Source organism: Rhododendron vialii, chromosome 10a (genome assembly GCF_030253575.1).
Source record: "Rhododendron vialii isolate Sample 1 chromosome 10a, ASM3025357v1".
NCBI classification, from domain to species: domain Eukaryota; kingdom Viridiplantae; phylum Streptophyta; class Magnoliopsida; order Ericales; family Ericaceae; genus Rhododendron; species Rhododendron vialii.
The window spans coordinates 23,078,416-23,099,295 of NC_080566.1; the positions used below are offsets into that span (position 1 = coordinate 23,078,416).

Here is a 20,880-nt window from a genome sequence, read left to right on the forward strand (position 1 = left end):
AGTCAAGCCACATATGAGCTAAAACTTGGCAGATATCTTCTTCCACATCAGGAGTTAGATTTTGGTAACCTACAAAGCACTCCCATAAAAAATTGATCTTCAGCATATTAGACAGAAAACAAAATGTGTTGCGAAGGGGATCCAGGGAGTCTAAGCAAGAAGAGAAAGAAAATTATTTCTTTTCTTCACAACCCCCCCCCCCCCCCCCCCCCCCCCCCCCATATGCTCTATTATGATAATTTATTCGGTGCCATGCCACCCATTGTCGGCACACACGTATGATAATCCGAGGCTTAACAATACTTCATAGAACACCCAACAAACTGGCGGGACCACATGTGATATATCACTACTGCAACTGATTTCTTTTTAATAAAAGCCGAATATACCAATTATACTTCCAGCCGAAATATAAAAAGACAGAAACGAAGGCGATCATGCGAGAGCGAGCTGTAATAGCTCTGATACCAATGTTAACTTTATGGGATCGAAAACTCGTAAATCACATAAGACTTACACGTACGATTGAAGCGCAGCGGAATTAATATTCTTCAAGCCTTTTACAATCTGAGACCCGCTCTACAAGCGCCAACCTCGTACACGTACACCATCTTCGATTCTCGCAGGGTAGAGGAGACTACTAGAGTTTGCTCTTGATATCCACACCGCAGATCCTAGGGTTCTTAGATGGAAATCCTAGAGGGAGAAGATATTTCACAGGAGAATGTTTTCCAGAGGAGAAGGAGAGATGAAACTCTAACTCTTTGTTATTGTGTGTATCTCCAAATATCTGTAGAACTATATAAATAGATTAAAGTCCAAGAGTTTAAAGTCTCCTAATAGATGTAGGTGATCTATTATCTTTGAACTCTCCTAACAGATAGAGATTAAGAGTCTGTCTCATTCTTCTGACCAACTCAATCACATAACCCATGTGGACGACCCATGTGGGTTGGGTCCGGTCCGAACCAACCCATTTTTCTAACAATAACAAATATGATACGAAAACGACGAATGTCTTCCAATGTTTCGTTATGACATGTTACTCTAGTTTCTCGGAACTACAAAATATAAATAAAACACAAACTACAAAATATAATAAAACACGAATACGAAGTAATGGAAAACAATAACACATTGGACAAATTTCGTCTCCAATAAGCCGGATGCACCATCACGCCTAGCTGACAGAGCTTTCATTTTAAAAGAAACTACAAAGGCTAATACACTACAACAAACATGAGTTTTAATAGCTTCATTTTATAGCATTCTTTTAAAAATGCTGTGATAGAGCTGCATCCTCATCTAAAGATAGCGTGCCCTGCACTGTAGGGGAGCAAAAAATCTTCCACAGCGTTCCATTAAATACATTACAGCGTTCACCCCATTTAAGAAAAAAGGCGCGAGTCTCAATTCGGTGGAAAATTTTCACCCGCGAAAATACTCGGTGGGAAATTCTACTCTCTCCCCAATTTTGTACAAATCTATTTCCAGTCCCATTTTAAACCCTAACATACTCTGCCTCTCTCTCTCTCTCTAAACTAGATGGACAAGCCGATTCCCCTTTCCAGTATGGCGCCTGGAGCTGAGTAACGCCATCCTTGCGAAACCCTTCCGTCGTCGCAACCTGCGCTACCGTCTCTTCCCTCTCCACCTCCACGTTGCTGTTGCCGGAAAATCTACACCGTGAAGGGGCATCACGTTTTGCTAAGGTTTGGTCCTTCTCCTCTATTTTCCAACAATCTGATCTATATGGGTTTGTTCCTCTCTCTCTCTCTCTCTCTCTCTCTCTCTCTCGCGTGTACACACACACACACCCCGTCGATCTGCCATCAACCATCAGATTCCATTGCATTAGCTCAGCCACTTTGAAATTAGAGTGATAAGCTTTCGATAATGTACAAACCCAGCCACAAACCCAGTTGTAGGGTTGGATTTTGGGGTTTTCAAACATGCACAAACCCAGCCACTTCGACAGCGATTATCTTAAATATTTAACAGGCATATATGTACGATTAAGCAATTTTAGGGTTGGATTTTTGGGGGTTTGTGTAATACCCGTTCCGAAAATGCACGTGCATCGCATTTGACATGACATTATACATCTCATTTGATAATTGCATTTATAGATTATTTCATTTTATATGTTATAGGGTGTATTATGTGAATGTGTCTTATTAAAAAAAAAAAAGAAAAAGAGTAGAATATCGTGGAAACAGGGGGAAACATCCCCTTTGTTCTATTTTGTCTTGGTTAAATACATACCTAAATACCACCTCATGCTTTTAATTGGAGTCAATTGAAACTCAAGTGAACCCTTGGCTCTTCTTTGCCGCTGCTGCTCAGAGAGAGAGAGAGAGAAGAGGAAGAAGATTAGGGAAAACCTAATTAAGAGTAAGCCCTATATTTTTATGCTTAATTTCTTGTGTTCTTTGTTTTTGCTGAATCTGATATCGAAATTAAAATGGTAGAGGAAGAACGATTGAAAAGAGTTAGTGTTTGGTTATTGATTCAAGAAGAGTCTGCATTTTGGTTCGATTATGCAAAAAAAAATGGAAACGATGCATATTTCTTTCATGTTTTGGGAAATGATACAGCCATGGATATCAGAATGTGTAGTTTAGGTTCTGATTAGGTCATGGGATCTGAGTTTTACTTCAGAAAATTCGTTTAGCCTATGGGCATGCAAGTTAGAGTTCAAACAGAATTGAATTTTCCAGGTTCTTGATGAATTTTTATGACCAACTTTTTGACCTCGTAATTTTTCAATATTTTTACTGGAGATGCCTTTATATGTCTAATCTATTGTCTTAGAATTTTAGGATTTTATTCAAAGTACATAAATTTATAAAAATCCGACACTGAGCTGCTGTCGTAGAACTCACTGTGCTGACAGCACCGTCGCACTTTACGGAAACGACTATATCTCAGCCTAGAAAACTCGAAAACACATTCCGCTTGTTTTGTTGGAAACTAGACACATAGAGCTTCAAAAATATGTAAGCCACGTGCCTTAGTTGTGCTTGAATAATATCAGATTTCAGCTTGAAGTTTGGCCAATAATCTGTTCTCTGGAATTCACTGCGAGTTTTGGGTCTGATTTGTATCTGTTTAAAAATAGTTATCAAGGTCAGAAAATTCTGGAATTTTAATATGATGTTCCTTTATGTGTCTGAGTTTTATGGTAAAAATCTCGTGGCAAACTAATTCATTGAAAAATTTTAGAAATTCGCAGAGCATAGCATGGTTGGATTTCATAGTGCATTTCATTTGCATTTGGCATGAGCTTTGGTAGTGAACCTTATGGGTGGAGCGTTATTCATATTGTTTTTCTAGGTGGGGATATCATAAGGACTGTCACTGTGACGTCTCCTGCTCGTAGGGAATAGATTCGGTAGCGGAGTCAGCATTTTTGTAAGGTGAGAATGTACAGCTTCAATAATAAATTGAAATGTCTCTTTTCTATTTATACAATTGTGGTGCTATCTCAACTATCTGAAAAGTGTTCCTTTGGTTTGAGAAAGTTTTTGGACATAATCTTTGCTTAGATGGATTAAATCTATTTCATGTGTTGAAAGGAAAAGGAATTATTTTTATGCCTCTAGTGCCAATGTTCTTGTTAAGCAAGCTTGGTTGTGGCTTGCCTATGGTTGATTGGCAAACTTGGTTGCTGTTTGCCGGTAAGCTTGGTTGTTGCTTACCTTTTGGTTGATTTCTAATCTAACTTGCTAGCACCTACCATTGGTGACAAAGAATGGCCCTCTTCACCGCCGCTATATGCGAGCCTGTGAATGAGGTCACGGTACCGTCTTAACTCTTGGTCGTGAGGTAGACGACTCGTTGGCACATTTGGTAAAATGATATACCACTATTTTGGAGTGGAGATGAAAGGTGTGAGTATTTGCAATGCTTTGGAACATGCTGTTGGAATGAAATTGCAAATTGAGAAAGTTTATTGAAATGATGAAAATGATGCACTAGGCGAGTTTTGGTCACTATTTAATCAAATTGATATTGGCTGGATGTTTTGACTTCAGTCCATCTAAAGTGTTTAATCGCATTTCTTTTTATTATGTTGCTAATGTACATTATCCTGTAACCTTTTTGGTTGCAGTTTCTCGTTGAGCTAGAGGTCGATCCACTACAATGCCTGACAAGTGTATATAAAGGTTGCTCCTGTAGATCTTTTAATTGGAGCTATGTACTTTATGGTATGCAAGGTTGGTGTGGTTGAATAGGAAGGTTAGTACTTTAGACTTGTTCAGTTGTAAAAAAAAAATTAAATAAATGGGTTGGCACTTAGTTGTATAAACTGTTGGGTTTGATGTAATAAAATCTTTCGTTTGGTTTCTGCAGCGAGTTGTAGTTTATTTTACTAATTTATTTTCAAGGCGCTAGTTTCAATAGTTGCGCAGGCTGTGTCAGGTGTCATGCCACTTAGGGCGGGCCTTAGTCCTGCCGGAGTGGGGTGTGACAGTTTGTGATTTTGCATTGTGTATTAGAAATTAAGGTTTTTTTTTTTTAGGTCGGTGAGATTTTATAAACGTAGTTTGCAGAGGACAGAGCATAATTTATTTTAAATTATGTGAGCTCCTACACTACCTTTTGTGAAACAACTATAAAGAAAAGTTTTGAAGTGGTCCACTAGTTGTGTTTTAATGTCTGGGTTCTAGTGTCCCTATATTACCTGAGTTAATATAATATGCTTATTGATGTCGATGCATAAATATTGGTGTATTATTGTCATTGCATGGATTAACCTATGTTTCCTTATTAATATCCTGACCTTCCTCGTTCTTCTATTTCTTGATTCTGCAGTTAGAGAAGAAAACATACTGCATTGGTAGAAGTAAACAGCCAGTTCAGAGAGTGCTCAACAGGTTTGATTTGATTTTTGCTAGGATTGGCTGAGTATTTGATTTTTTGTATATGACTTACTTGCCCACATTATCTTGACATAGTGCCCAAGAGTGGATAGGTTGGTTGTTCTACAATAGTGCAATTTTAGAAGTCCACTGAAGTTTATGTAGTGTGTTTTTGTCTGAAGTTAATTATCAATTGATTGGTTGTTGGCTAGTCGAAACTAGTTGAAACAAGATTCTTGCAAAATCATGTGTTTTTTGTGAGACAAGTTTTGAGCGAAAGCTAATCCTAGTGGGAAAGTTAAGAGGCATGGGTCCCGTTACTTTCCTACTAACTAACTGAACACGGTGCTTTTCCCACTAGGTGTGTATTCCTTCACCCCCTTGTTGGTTTCTTTTGAGTACAAGCTACAACCCGACCCTCATGGCACTCCCCAAGAGAGGTCCATTTTGCCACAGAAAGATCGACCAAGTGTTTTATCAAGATCATTATTAGACAATTAATGTTGAGATAGATATTGAATAACTGAGACTAAGCCATGAAAGCTTGAGAGACAATGGGAAAGAGAACTAAAGAAAATCAGGAGGTAGAAAACAGCTAATGAGCACAACTTCCCAGCTTCCCAAAATTCACTGTATCTCTGCAAAACTTGGCTGAATCAGTGAATAACGTTTGCTGTTCACTAAATATTTACCCAGTGTTTTAGTTTTTCTGAGTTGCTGATCATTTGGCAGATTACTCATCCAAACTTTCCTTATTCAAGTTTAGCTTCTTGTCTGAATATGCTACTCAACGAATTTAAGTTGGGTGAAGTGCACGTTTTCATTTTCATGGCGAAGTGGAGAAATTTATAGCCAATTGGCTTGAAAATCCTTGTGTTTCCAAAATTTTACTGAACCTCCGTAAAACTTTACTGAATCAATAAGCAATCTTTTCGGTTATACACACAGTTTTATGAGTCCAGAAAAGAATTCCGGTCTTTCTTGGATATGCTTAACGTTTTGCTAATTTTCATCTGGATTTTTAATTGTTCAAGCTCAGAGCTGGATCTGCCATTCCGAATTTTAGTACTATTGGAGTTCGTATTTGTATGTCTAAATTATATCGGGATAGGTTTTTGAATGCTTAAATCCTCACATTGGTCTAAGATATAATTTATTTTCTTTTTTGGTCCTCTTGTAGATTGGCAATGATGTTTCCCAGTTTGTGGGCCTGCTTATATTGAACCAGCTTTTACAGGTCAGTTACCATTTCGGATATCCATTACTTGGTTCAGTTTTTTTTTTTGGGTAAATCAGCTTGAAATTAAAAAAAGAGGCTGACCGAATATCAGCTTGAAATTGAAATTGGTTCAGTTATCTGTATATTCAGTTGTTTGGTTTTTATTCGTCGATTTAGTAGGCCTCATTCTGTATAGTGGTTAGGATCAGTTGATGATTCTATTGTGTGGTAGTTATATCAGGCATGAAAACTATTTTTGCAAATTCTATACTTGTTGCACATTACACTTCAAGATAAAGGTGTTTCTGACTTTCTGTAAGGTGTGAATTTACATCTAACGTGAATATTTTTACTATCTTTTTCCTTTCCCTTTCTTACGGACCTTTTTCTCTAATTTTGTTGTTTTGTTCTGTTAATCAAGTTGGAAACAAACAAATGAAAGTCAAAACTTATGTTCACACAATATTGATGTAAATTCTGGATAAATAATGGGAAGGTAACATGAATCCATATTTTGATTGTCCTAACTCTGCAATTTGGCATCGAGAGGTATACATGGATAAAATTTGGCCAATTTACTTTACAGCACTACAGCGAAACAGTTTTGTAAGACTTAGCTAGCTTGATATGGTTGTTGGCTCATTTCCTAACAGCTTCAGCTTTTGGGAATCTTGGTGACAACACCTCCAGGTTATCTGGTCACTGGGGTGTATTTGTTTTCCCCATGTATATGTAGAAAAAATGTTCCCTTCCAAATCTGTCAAGACTATGCTCTTGATGTGTGCCTGTCAAACTCTAGTACCTCTTCATGCTTTGCTGACTCATTCTTTGCCTTCCCTCTATCGGGGTGATGTATAGTTCAAACGAAAGACTAGATCAGGGGTAACAAGGGGCAGAATTTGGCTTATGACGCATGAGCTAAGCTGATCTCTGCCCTCTTCTTAGAACTTCCAAACTTCATTATCACCTATGCTGTTTCATTGCTGAATGATGACTTACCCTTTTAAACAAATAATCTCAACTTATGCACATGGCAGTATTTTTTTCCTTGGGCTGGAGTTACTGATCAAGTTTCCTTTTTTGTTGACCTGTGGGGATGGTATTCTGCTTATTATTTGTTATAGGTTCATCATAATAGAGTAGAGTGGACACTGCTAGAATTATTGGGTATCCTTTTTATGCTCTCACTTATCTTATCTTATGTTCATCTTGCAGTCTATGCAACGCAGGGATCCACTTTATATTGGTTATATTTACGCCTTCTCAATTTTCATTGGAGTGGTATGTGTTGAATCTTTTGTTTTCTTTTCTAGATTGTCTTTTCTTTATTTAAAATGTTTGTTCATTTATGTTTCAGAGTTATGACCCGTCGTATACTTTGGTTCTTTTCTTACTTTGATATTTTACTTATTTTGAGTATAAGGACCTTGCGGTTACCTTGACCTTGTGACCAGGGTTGGATTCTAAATGAATTACTGTAATTGGACATTGCTGGTTCTAGACTGGCCGCCTAGTTGTAAGGTTCAGATAATTGGGCAACCTAGTAGTAGGTTCATGTATGATTATACCAAGATAGAATATGTTTTTGGTATTCTTGGGCCATCTTTTTTTGTGGTTGTCTGTGAAGCCCGGTATCTAAAAATGTACTTACGAGACTTTAATTAGGTTACTAAACCCAATTTATAGGCTAAAGAAAAATGATCAAGGTTTAAGGGATTTTTTTTTCAGTCGACGTTTTTTGGACATGAGGATAGCATGATATAATTTTAGGGGTTCAATACTTTTCTTTAGAAAGCGAACGACACCGTAATGATCTACACATTTTAATTAGTCTACGTTGTAATATTTTTTTGAGTTCGGAACTCGGACATGAATAATTGAATCAGAATAATTTTTAGTAAATAGCAAAATTAAGTTTAGTAATCCATTTACCTTAGCACCACGTGTCCAAGCTAGGAAGTCCAACTATTACAAGTGTCCAAATATCCCCTAAGGTAAGGATGAATCATCAGTATATTTCATGTCTCAAAATAACTAATAGCCATATATGCTGTTAATTGCCAAAGAAATAGGAAAAAAGAAAGAGAGATAAAATGGTAGAAAGGAATTGGAGGTGAACTGGCGAAGTGCCCTTTCCTTCCAATCGACCGTACATCTTTACGCACCACCGCTTGCCGTTCAGGAAATTCTTTGGGTAAATTCCTCTTTCCTCTTCTCTTTCTTTTCCCTACGCAGACCACCACACGCGGCGACGGTCCTGGCGGACTTTCCCATTCCGTTTTCCCCTTTTTCTGTGGCCAAAACCAGAAGTAGGGGTGCCGCTGCTGTGCGAGAAGTATGCTGCGTATCTTTGCATCTAGTATAAAATTAGAATGTGTGTTTGTGAATCGTAAGGGAGAAATCAGTAGATTAAAAGAACTTTCAAGCAATTACAATTTCAATTATTAAGAGCTTACTGGTTCTATAAAAATGCAGACAACTTAATTGCTAAACAAAGTCTAGTTCTCTGGGTAACTTGATTAAGAATAGGAGACCTATGTATTAAGCCCAAACCCCTTTCTGAAATCAGTTGGCCAACTCAAGATCGAGAAGGCCTCTAGTCTTTCAATTTCTTTATTGAACGTATCATGACACAAAGGGATTGACAAATAGGTCGGTCCGAGGAATAAGAATGAGAAGGATCGAGTCTTTTGCTTAAGCTCTCGAGAAGTCAAAGGTGAGATACTCTATTCTTAGTTATATTGAGTTTCCAAGCAAATTATGTTATGTGTTTTATATGCCAAAAGTTATGATATGCATACAAGTTATAAAGAAAGCATGATCTGTTGAAAATGATGTTTGCTTCTCATTTTATGCCATGGAAATATGTTATGAACTCATTATTCAAAGATGGCGATTTTTATGAGAATGGCTATGTTTAAGAAGGGATTATTCCATGAACACCAGCCTTGCCATCTAAAGGTGACGGTGTAATGTTATTATGATTCTCTGAGCGCCTTGTCATCTAAAGGTGAAGATGTTATGACGTTATGATGCTATGAACTCAAAAGAAAGTTGATGTATCCAGACAGCGGTGTCCCGGGTCAGGGGGACGGATTTTAAAGATACCATGACCAACGAAGGGGTTATAAGGGAGGAATGATATGTGGCACCAGCTGCTAGTGATTTGATCATTTTACTGGGATAGGGTCGTGACATTGTCTTTTTTGTATTGATATGTTACTAAATCTACAATTGGTACTTTGGGTCTAATTCTTGAATCTCAAATGGTTGTAATGTGAAACTGTTTCACATAGGTTGACTTATAAGTGTTAGCATTCTCGTTTGTCAACGGATCATGAACTTATTTCTGTGAGTAGATATTTTGTCTTTGAAATTTTTAGCATTTTGGTGGAGGATATTGACGGGTCTAGGCAGCAATTACCAAACCAAGTTCCTAATAGCAGACCCATACTGCTATTTGGTAAGGATTGCAAAACACTAATGCTTCAATGTGCTAACTGAAAGAAATTTCATTACATTAGAAAGATTCATCAATTAACCAATATGTTCTCACATCAACACCAGTGATAATTCCCAATCACGATTATGAGCTCATCATCCATCCCTAACTGTTCACACTTCACTCAATGTTCATCAAGCACTAGCTAACATGGCATCGTTTTCTCAGCCTTCCACTCCATGGATCCTCTATTTCTTGTGTCACGACTCATGGCAAACTTTTCTTCTCTCTTTTGCAGTAATCTTCTTGAAGAGTTGTTTCCAGCACATTGACAGGTATTTACTTGCTTCTTGAAGCGTTGTGATTTATACACCCTATTTTGTGTTTTGGACTTCAACTTTTCTTAACGTTATCATGCCAAGAGGTTAAACTCTTTTATGTACTGTGGAGTGATTCGATTTGTCAAGTATACACCCATAGAGGCCTTTGATCTCTGTGTTGTGAAACCAATGATCAGTTAATTCACCTACTATTGTCTTTATAAAATTTTCCTTAATCGTTGAATTGAATGACTGTAACTAGTTCCACATCCATCTTGTTCTGAATGAGGTTCTATTTTTTGCCTTCATATAGATAGACATGCTGGTACTAATGCATATATTGATATTGTGCACACACATGCATTTGTTGGCTGTTTTAGGATTTAGGTTAAGTTGTATGTTACCATCTGAATCTGAGCACATGAAGATTCATTTCTTACTTATTATTGTTTCTTTTTCTGTGATTCGCTATATGATTCATGAAGTAAGATTGCTGCATTTGGATGTAAAGCGACCCAGTATTTTGTGGTGTTGTAAACGATTTAGTCAATCTCTTTAGGAAAGGATTTTTTGGGTCATTTACAGCGAAAATGCTCCACCACTTCTCATGTACTTCCTGCTATTCTCAACTATGTGTCCTGCTATTTTTTTCGTTCACAAAATCCCACAAGAGAGAAGAGGAGCGAAGACTTAAAAACCCTATATTAAAGGAACTGCTCCACCAATAACAAGCAAAAGTGATTATTTGTTAATCTATATAGGCATGCTTTTGAGATTCCAAGCAAAAGTGATAATCTTTTAATCTATATAGGCATGCTTTGGTTCATTAGATGTTTATGGCATAGTTAAATGTTATAGAGCAGTTTGGATTACTGAATTCGATTGATCGTCTTTTGGTAGATTGTACGTCTTAGTAATAGGAGTAAACTTACCATGTTGTAAGATTAGATATTCCAACTTCTCCACATGTCTTATATAACTTATAAGCTGATCATTACCTTTGAGAGTATGTGCAACTAATGATATAGCTCTTTGTGTTACTTGGTCAATATATAACATGTACGATTGTATGCTATCAGGAGACGAGGTTGGTGTCGTTAAGATGATGGACAAAGATTGGGTGCATTTGAATAGGTAATAGAAATACATTTTAATCATACCATAGATAAATTAGTGACACATTCTTAAAACATTTAGCTTGTTCATTTGTAGATGGACTGATGAGTATATGAAAGCGGCATCGAACTTTGTGGAGATGGCTAATCGAAATGCAGGAAATTTAGGAAAGATTTTATGTCCTTGTCAACATTGTCGGAATTTGAGTCACCATCGTGTTACAGATGTTTATGAACACTTAGTCATAAATGGAATGGATCATACATACACAACTTGGTTTCATCATGGGGAGGAAGTAAGTGCTGCACAAAAACCTAAAGAAGCAGAAATGTTAGATGCATATAACTTATACAGTGCATCATATGCACGAGATACAGAGCATGATGAACACCTTGATGAACCTAGAGAAGAGAGCTTTGCAAAAGCATTAGAAGATGCAGAAATTCCATTGTACTCCGGTTGTGAAAAATATACAAAGTTGTCAGCAATTGTGACTTTGTACAAGATCAAAGCCGAGAATGGATGGACGGATGAGAGTTTCACTACGCTTTTGGACAAACTTCATGATATGTTCCCCATGGCTGCAATGCTATGCTCTATTCGTGAAGTTAGAAAGTTCCTCAAATCATTTGAATTGGGTTATGAGAAAATTCATGCTTGTGTGAAAGATTGTTGCTTATTCTGGAAAGAGAACGCAAAATTGGAGAACTGTCCAAAATGTGGTCATTCAAGATGGAAGGTAGATGTGCGCACAAAGAAAATTAGAAAAGGGGTTCCTACCAAAGTTTTGAGATATATGCCTATAATTCCAAGGTTTCGGAACATGTATAGGTCATTGGAAGTAGCTAGAGATTTGACATGGCACTCTACTCATAGAAGCAATGATGGGAAGATGCGACACCCAGTAGATTCCCCCACTTGGAAACAATCGATGATAAGTGGCCATCTTTCTCAGCAGACCCACGTAACCTAAGACTTGGTCTTGCTACTGATGGTTTCAATCCATTTCGGAATTTGAGTTCAACGTATAGTTGCTGGCCCGTTATGCTGGTTATGTACGACTTGCCACCTTGGTTGTGGATGAAAAGGGAAAATGTTTTGTTGGCACTATTAATACCAGGACCTAAGCAACCGGGTAATGATATTGATGTATATCTACAACCTCTTATCGAAGACCTAAAAATTTTGTGGACCATAGGAGTATCTATTTATGACAGGCTCACTAACTCCACATTCAATTTGAGGGCAATTTTAATGTGGACAATGCATGATTTTCCAGCATATGGGAATATTGCCGGGTGTGTGACGAAGGGTAAATTTGCATGTCCTATATGTGGAGAAAATACACATTCTCTATGGTTGAAATTCAGTAGGAAGACTGTATATATGTGCCATAGGTGCTTTCTTCCACCATCTCACCCCTTTCGGAAGAAAAAATCATGGTTCGATGGAAAGGAAGAAAAGGGGAAAAAACCAAGAATCATGACTGGCAAAGACATTTTGCATGCTCTGAAAGATTTTAAGAATGATTGGGGGAAAGGTGGAAATGGAAAAGAAGGAAGCAAAAAACGAAAGCGAGACAGTGAAGATAAACAAATGTGGAAAAAGAGGTCAATATTGTTTGATTTATCATATTGGGAGGTAAGTGTTATCAACCAACATTTTGATCAATCTACCTATTACAATTATATATATTGGCCCTAGTGTAGTTTATGATTGTTTCTCTACTATTCTATGTAGGAATTGCCAATACGTCAAAATTTAGATGTCATGCATATTATTAAAAATATTATTGAGAGCATTATTGGCACATTGTTGGGTATCGATGGAAAATCCAAGGATGGTTTAAATGCTCACAAGGATATGCAACATTTGGAAATAAGGCACGACTTGCATCCACAAGATCGTGTGTCTAGGACATATCTTCCTCCGGCTTCCTATACACTTTCAAAAGATGAGAAAGAAATATTTTGCAAGAGGTTATTTGACTTAAAAGTGCCTGATGGGTATAGTTCAAATATTGGGAATTGCGTATCAATGGACGAGTTGAAGGTCACAGGTCTCAAATCTCATGATTGCCATGTGCTAATGCTTCAGTTGTTGCCTGTAGCCTTAAAGGGATTACTACCAACGGGACCGAGAAATGCGATACTTCGCCTTTGCGCATTCTTCAATAGATTGTGTCAAAGAGTAGTTGATGGAGAAGAAATGGCATCCCTTGAGGTTGAGGTGGTTGAAACGTTATGCATGCTTGAGAGGTTCTTTCCACCTTCGTTCTTTGATATCATGGTTCACTTAACAATTCACTTAGGACGAGAAGCACGACTTTGCGGGCCAGTCCATTATCGTTGGATGTACCTTTTTGAGAGGTGAACACCTTTTGCTTTTTTGATGCATCATCATCTACGTTCTTTTCCAACATCTATGGTTGTATAATGTCAATGTACTCTCTTCATGATTAGACATATGAAGATATTCAAAGGAAATGTTGGAAATCATGCACGACCTGAAGGTTGTATAGCAGAACGTTACCTCGTAGAAGAGTGCATGACATTTTGCAGCCGGCACATGAAGAAATCTGTGGAAACAAGCCATAGGGGACCTCGCAATCAAGATTTTGAGAACGATGTAATTCTCGAAGGTCGTCCAATATCAGCTGCCACATCCATCACATTGACTGATGAAGTTTTAGAAAGTGCACATCGTTATGTGTTATTCAATACAGCCATAGTGGAACCTTATTTGGAGTAAGTTTGATGAAATTTTGGTTGCATAATTCACAGAATTTCGTACACAAATAAAAGTTTGTACAGCCATGTGAATCACTTACTTGTTTGTTTCATTTTCTATTAGGATTCATATGGAGGAGTTAAAGAAATCGAATCCTAGTCTTGGTCTTCCAAAAAATAAAAGTTTACTTTTGAAGAGGCAAGCTGACAACTTTTCAAAATGGTTGAAGGAAAAGGTTACCTCTTATTTTGTTTGAGGTTTATCAAGTTTAATATTGTAATCAATATAGTGTTAATTGGTTTGTGTATACTTGAACAGATTCAGGTAAAAGCATGCGCAAATAATGAATTGGAGAGACTACAATGGCTTGCTAATGGTCCTAGAAAGCATGCCTTGAGTTATACAGGCTATATCATCAATGGGCAGCGGTTCCACACAAAGGAAGTTGAGAAATCAATCCAAAATAGTGGTGTTTCCATTGATGCGACAACTCTGTGTAGATCGAGTGTGAAGGACAATGCACAAGTTGTTGATGTAGTTTCATACTACGGGGTGATAAAAGATATAATTTTGTTAGATTATCACACATTTCAACTGCCATTGTTCAAGTGTGATTGGGCAAACATTGGCCATGGTGTTAGGATGGAAGATGGTTTTACACTTGTTAACCTTCACCAAGGTCAGACCCAATATGACAAAGAGCCATTTATCCTTGCATCCCAAGCAAAGCAAGTTTTTTATTCAAGGGAAACTGATTCTTCGAATTGGTATGTTGTACTAAAGGCACCTCCTAGGGGATTTTATGACTTGGAAATGTACGAAGAAACCGTGGATACATCTTGTAGGCCGCAAGATGTTTCAGCACTTGGTATGGACAATGACGATGATGATGAAAGGATAACTAACATTAGAGGAGATTGTGAGGGTACATTGATTGAGGATTTGTAGCCATCGCACCTTTGTAACTTTTGGTTTTTCTTTGGAACTTTTGGTATGTTGTATTAAAGGCACTTGGTATGTTGGAACTTTTGGAAGTCTTGTCAGGATATTTTTGGTTTGGAACTTTTGCTATGTTGTATTAAAGGCACCTTCTAGGATATTTTGGTTTGTCTTATTTATTTATTTGTATCTTGCCATCGTGCCTTGGTAACGTTAATTTGTTATTCATAATATACTTGGATATTTGTAACTTTAGTTTGTTATTCCTGCTACATTACTGAACAGAAACAGAGCTGATTTGTTTTCTTTTATGTATTCAGCACCATGTATGTTCAGCCGGGATACTTTTCCAAGAAGTTGGCAGGCTATGAGAGGGTAAGGCAAAAAAAAATTGAACAAAACTTCTTAGAAATGAAAGCTTTAGGAATCAACGTGCCAAAGTCATTGCTTGGTAACTATGAAGAAATATGTGGTAGCGGTAAAGGTAATGATAAAAGAAAGGACATTGGGCATGTGGTCAATGGTGATCCAGACTATGAACCATGTGATGGTGAAGGAAGGGGGACTTATGATAGTGACAATGATGATCCCTCGGCATCTCAAGCAAATCAGGTAATGATTCTATAGGATGTAATAAACTCTTTAACAAATTAATGTACTTCTACTTGTTTTTGCATATACATGCTCTTTCTATTATTTACGTGAGCATTACAATGTTGTCCACTCTCTTTCATTGATGCATTGCTTCTCTTATGTTTTCAGGTGAAAGGTACAAGTCCAAGAAAGAAGAAGGGTTGTTCTAGTGCACAACTTTTGAAAAAATCACAAAGAACTCAAGAAGATGGTGGCAGCCCCCAAGAAGCAACCCAAGCTCAGTAGCTCCCCACATCACCTACTGATCAAACTGACATGTTTTGCAACCCACATACGGTTGTTGGCTGCGTGGGTGAGTAATAGTGTTATGAGATTATTTCTTCCTAGTACTCTTTTTATGTAATATTTCTGAAGTGCAATCATATCCAATGCAAAATTCTACAGCAACTCCTACAATCCCTTCAACAATGTCACAAAATCTCAAACGCAAAAGAGGCCCTACCAAGCTGAAAACAATTGCTGTAGATGGAGGTAGTCGGATTGAAGTTAAGTTTGACGAGAATGGTCAACCAATCGGTGCTGGATCAATCAAGTTGTCTTCTTTCTTAGGACCTCTAGTTCGAGAGATTGTACCATATACACTTTTAGATTGGCGAAAGCTTCCTACGGGAATGGCAGAAATCCTATGGCAATCCGTTCAGGTATGGTATAGTGCCTAAGTATAATGCTTTTAGTTACATAATTCTATCCGACCAAATGTGGTGTCATTATTTCAACTATATTTTTTCTCATACTATTACTCTTCTGGATGTAAAAATTATAGAAAATCATGTAAGTTACATTCAAATTTTTAGGTAAGATTCAATCTTCATGAAGAATGGCATAGAGAAATGGTTTTCCGGAAAATGAATGAAGATTGGAGAGCCTCAAAGTCGACATTAGTCAGAAAAGTAAGAAATGCTTCAAATGAGGAAGAAAGGCTAAAGCTACAGCCTGATAACATCAAATCGCTCCAAGATTGGAAGGATTTTGTGAAGGAAAAGACTAGTGAACAATTCAAGGTATGTGCACCTTGTCCATACACTAGGTTATTCCTGATTTTTTTCTTCATTCTCTCAAAAGAATAAAGCATGTTAGGTTCATCTTGGTTTGCTGTTTTTGTAGCTGTGCCTGCTGTTAGTGTTTGCTGTTATATGCTGCTGTATGTTAAAAGCTTTCATAGCATCTTTTGGGAGATTTTAGTGCTGTTTGTGGGTGTGTTTTCTTGCTATTTTGCTGCAGTTTGCATACTGGTTTCAGCTGATTTTGATGCTGGTTTGTACTCTTTTTTCTGAAAACTTAATTTTTTAAATTACTGACTTATGGCAGGGTCTTTTGATAATAAAGTTGACTAAAGTGGTCAATGGTGCTTAATTAATACTATACTGCCCTAATCTTATTCTTCCTCTCAATGAAGGTTTGTTATTTTGTACCAGTGGAAATATAAAATCCGTTTGATGCCTCAAGACAATTGCCCAATTCCTAAGTCATCGTAGTCATAGCTAACCAAGATAAAAGTAAGGCTGGCCATTATAACTGAAATTCCAACTGTTCCCTGCTGATTTATATCAAAAGAATGGTCGTGGTTTCCTTTGCTGCTTCTTTTTCTAAAGAAAAATGGATCCAAGTTCAAATACACGTGTGCAAAATGCATTGCTTGCTTGCATGTAATCTGCTTTCTGATAACTGGAAAATAAGATGCGGTAAATAATTTATTATGTTTGGAATCTAGCTAACACTGTATTTGAGTACCAATAAGTGAGTTACATCATTCATTTGGTATGTTGGCGAACAATTCATTCGAATATGGAATCTCATAAACAAGAGGAGAGCTGGAAAAGTTTTTAAGGCAAGGGCCGGGGAAGAAAGATAGTTTTCTACTTTGGTGGACAAGTCATTCCTAAGTTGTTGTAGTCATAGCTAACCAAGATAGAAGTAAGGCTGGCCATTATAACTGGAATTCCAGTGGTTCCCTGCTGATTTATATCGAAAGCATGGTTGTGATTTTAGTTTATTCTTGAGTTTAGGTTAGAAGCAATAAATTCAAAGGTATGAGACAGAAACAATTGGAGCTGCAGCATACTATGAGTCGTAAGGGATATGCACGGTTGACTGTTGAGCTGGTAATACCTTTATTATTTTGTTTATTATCAAATATCATTGTACTTCACATTTATAAACTATAACTTCAATTCTGACTAGATATTTGTTTTTACTCTAGAAAAAGAAAAATGATGTGTCCTCTATAAGTAGAGCTGTTGTTTGGGCTGATGGACATACAAACAAGAATGGTCAACCCGCAAACAAAAAAATTGCTCAAAAGATTGTAAGGCCATGGCTCATTCTTTATATGTATGTTTTATTGGTTATATATGTTCACAGTCTGGTCCTAGTCATTTACGTTGGCTTATCGTTATGCCATTTTTAGAAAGATGTGGAAAGAATTGAACGGGATAAACCAAACTCATTTTTAACTAATCTGAAAGAAGATGCTCTTTCTCAAGTGCTTGGTCCTGAGAAGCGTGGCCGGTTAAGAACATTTGGAAAAGGAGTCACACTAACAAGATTGACTATATTATCACAAATGAATGGTCAGTTTGATGCACTACGTGAAGAAAATGTTCAGTTGAGGTCTGAAATGTCATGTGTGAAAAATACAGTAAAGGAGTTAAAGAAAAGCCAAGTAAGTAGCTTATCATTTTCTTCATTGGTGGTCATTTCGGATTACTTTGAGTAACGACGTTTTATTTGTTCTGTTTTTGAACTTTCTAGGTTCAAAGTTCGGCAACAACTAAAGGAACACCAACTACACCCATTGTTTCTCCCTCGGTAAAAAAATGTTTACTTTAGCATTTGCAAAAAATAGCATAATCTTACATTGTTGCATAAAAGATGCTGAAGGGTAAAAAATTCCATCGATTACATTGTTGCATCGAATTATGTTGTTATCATTGTTTAATTTTGTTATATCAATTTGTTGGTAAAGATTGTGAACATCAGTCCGAATACCAAGTGCAAGTTGCTAGATTGGATGGGGACGGGAGACGTAGTTGCTGAAGGGCGTTGGTCTTCGAGTGATCCAAATGAAACATGTCATTGTGTTCCGATCGGACCTAACGCAATGAAAGTTTGGGTGGATGTAGCAAAGAAACCTGAAGTGTTTCTTTGGAGGCCTACAAGCGATCTGACCTATGTCGTCGATGCAGTGGGAACTACCATCGCATGGCCTGCTAGTCAAGTTATTATGGACTCTTCGCCGGGGTAATGTACATTCCCTCCTTCATATTGAGTGAATTCTCTTAGATGATAAATGTATGACTGATTGCTACTGGATGGGGGAATATAACCATTTGGTTCTCTCATGAACTAACATTCTACATTCACGAATAAATAGTAGATTTTCAACATGGCTTGATACATACAATGGGCGCACAATCTGGTGGTTGAGCAAATAACCCATAAGAGATGACTAATGCAGTTCATACCTGGCTAGGCTATGTGTAAATAGCGGATTGTTACAAACACGTCTAAAGGCCTAAGAGGTTTGATTAATATTGGTTCTTGGTTATTCACTAAACTTTAGTAATAGATCCTTGGCTTTCATCTAATATGTGCATTTTACTAGTAAGTGAATGTACCTGCTTTCTGTACCAGTGAAGAGGACATGATTTGTCAATTGAACTTTTTGTATTGAAGCTTATTAAAGGAGTTTTTGGTCTTCCATGTATTCAACAGCCATGTATTGGTCACCATGTGCACTTGGGGAAATTTTCACCAAGGAGGGAAAATGCAAGAAGTATTAATTATGCAGTATTAAGTTTCTTTATTTGTTAGTCATATATTAAACTTGGGTCTTAATTGGGACTACACTGGTATGGCGAGCAGGTTTCAGATTTAAGCAATAGCACCCTAGCAATTGAATACATTGTTGTTTTAGTGTCAAATTGTACTATACCTGTGGGGCATCTTTTCCTGAGCTTTAGAGTTTTCTCGAAGTGTTTTTGGGATATAAAAGGATGTCAGACAAACTCTGAGTCATTCACATAGTAATGAGATTCTTATGGTTCTATTCATTACTCAGTTCAATTCACGGTTCGTGTATCGATAAAAACTTTTATAGGTGACCTGTGAAACTTCCGATTCATGATTTGATTTGCAACTTGGGATTGCATTGTCTTTGTACAGTTGTGGGTAGAATAGTCAATATATTGGATGATGACATTGGCAAAAGATGTGGTAGTACCGTAGTAGCAGTATGATGGCAAGTTAATAAACAAAGCTCGATGCTTCTGAAGCTCCTTAGTTGAACAAGTTTGGGCTCGTGTTCGGCTTAGTTAAAAGTTTGCTTGAGATCTGTTGAAAAATAAACAAGTGAGATATCTTCAATCCATTTTAAAGCTTGCTAAGATTGAACAACTTGCAATTCATATATGCTCATTAGCTCGTTCAGTGTTGTTAGGGTTGTGAAGTTATTTGTTTTACTCAGAGTTCGTTTGTTATAATATAGCATAGATTTTGCTCGTGGCCATGAGACTGTCACAGATATTGGACACAAAATATATATTTGTATACGACTCTTCAACAAGTAACATTCTTGCACTCTTCTAAGTCTCTTTCTTGTATTGTATGTAGGTCGATTGGTTGAAAGAGAAGATCGATATTTCATCACTTTTTGCTAGAGATGGAGATTATGATCTTGCTAGTGTTGGATGTTGAAGTTTTTGCATTGATGTCTCCTTTTTTTTTTGTAGAGCCTCAATGCTCCTTTTTTGTATGAAGACATAGCTGGGATGATCCTCTTTTGTATAGCTGGGATGCTCTTCTTTTGTATAGCTGGATGCTCCTCTTTTGTATAGCTGGGATGCTCCTTTTTTGTATAGCTGGGCAACTTTCCTCCTTGAAAATGTTAGCAAGATGAAGGCTATAGCTAGCTAGGTACTTATATTTAGACTTAAGTGATGTTAGATGAAGTCTTCTATTGCAGGATTTTGTATGGAACAATTAATGTATAACTATATGGGAGCTTCTTTATGGCAATTATTAAACTTGACGATTGGTTTTAATTGGTTCTTTTCAAAGCTTTGTATAGGATGCGATGAATGCTTACAATTGTATATATGAAGATGACAGGTTATAGCGGGCATAAATGCTATGGAATGTACCATTACTGCAGTTGCTTATTCATAGCAATTTTTGAACGCTAGGGAAGGTCTCCAATTTATAGCAGGCTTTGAATGCTATGGAAGGTCTCTTATTCATAGCAAGCATTGGACGCTATGGAATGTCTCATATTTATAGCAGACATTGAACGCTATGGAAGGTCTCCTATTTATAGCAGACATTGAACGCTATGGAAGGTCTCCTATTTATAGAAGACATTGAACGCTATGGAAGGTCTTGTATCTATAGCGGACAATGAACGCTATTGAAAGAAAGGACTTTTAATTGCGTCGCCTAATAAGGCGTTCGTCAGAACGCTATGTATATAGTTTTATAGCGTTTTTGGCACGCTATAAAAGGGCTTATTTGTTGTAGTGATATGCAATACAAAATCAAAATATTCATTGTGTTCATTGTTTCTATTTTAAACATATCAACAAGTAATACAACATGCCA

At 37.1% G+C, this 20,880-nt stretch overlaps 2 protein-coding genes across 2 annotated transcripts; both read left to right on the plus strand.

The window, feature by feature from the left end:
• The first annotated feature begins 1,276 nt into the window (after positions 1 to 1,276).
• On the plus strand, positions 1,277 to 20,327 carry LOC131303360 (uncharacterized). Its single transcript, XM_058330186.1, has 15 exons — positions 1,277 to 1,447; positions 1,546 to 1,712; positions 4,819 to 4,880; positions 9,825 to 9,861; positions 10,926 to 10,980; positions 14,952 to 15,243; positions 15,394 to 15,577; positions 15,670 to 15,926; positions 16,080 to 16,286; positions 17,292 to 17,387; positions 17,486 to 17,590; positions 17,693 to 17,947; positions 18,037 to 18,093; positions 18,251 to 18,525; positions 19,897 to 20,327. Exons 7-15 carry the CDS (start codon positions 15,541 to 15,543, stop codon positions 19,907 to 19,909), a joined length of 1,302 nt encoding a protein of 433 aa, XP_058186169.1. The 5' UTR covers positions 1,277 to 1,447; positions 1,546 to 1,712; positions 4,819 to 4,880; positions 9,825 to 9,861; positions 10,926 to 10,980; positions 14,952 to 15,243; positions 15,394 to 15,540; the 3' UTR covers positions 19,910 to 20,327.
• Positions 12,007 to 14,909, plus strand: LOC131303006 (uncharacterized). The gene is made up of 5 exons (XM_058329797.1): positions 12,007 to 12,603; positions 12,703 to 13,331; positions 13,425 to 13,709; positions 13,816 to 13,927; positions 14,011 to 14,909. Exons 1-5 carry the CDS (start codon positions 12,007 to 12,009, stop codon positions 14,638 to 14,640), a joined length of 2,253 nt encoding a protein of 750 aa, XP_058185780.1. The 3' UTR covers positions 14,641 to 14,909.
• Positions 20,328 to 20,880: the final 553 nt, after the last annotated feature.

What these genes read in the sequence shown, in the direction of transcription:
- LOC131303006 (XM_058329797.1), top strand. Translation starts at nt 12,007, where the DNA reads ATGCTGGTTATGTACGACTTGCCACCTTGGTTGTGGATGAAAAGGGAA. An exon ending in ATAGTGGAACCTTATTTGGA is followed by an intron (nt 13,710 to 13,815) that starts GTAAGTTTGATG and finishes ATTTTCTATTAG; the next exon opens with GATTCATATGGAGGAGTTAA. An exon ending in CAAAATGGTTGAAGGAAAAG is followed by an intron (nt 13,928 to 14,010) that starts GTTACCTCTTAT and finishes ATACTTGAACAG; the next exon opens with ATTCAGGTAAAAGCATGCGC.
- LOC131303360 (XM_058330186.1), top strand. Translation starts at nt 15,541, where the DNA reads ATGTTTTGCAACCCACATACGGTTGTTGGCTGCGTGG. An exon ending in TCCTATGGCAATCCGTTCAG is followed by an intron (nt 15,927 to 16,079) that starts GTATGGTATAGT and finishes TCAAATTTTTAG; the next exon opens with GTAAGATTCAATCTTCATGA. An exon ending in AGACTAGTGAACAATTCAAG is followed by an intron (nt 16,287 to 17,291) that starts GTATGTGCACCT and finishes TCTTGAGTTTAG; the next exon opens with GTTAGAAGCAATAAATTCAA.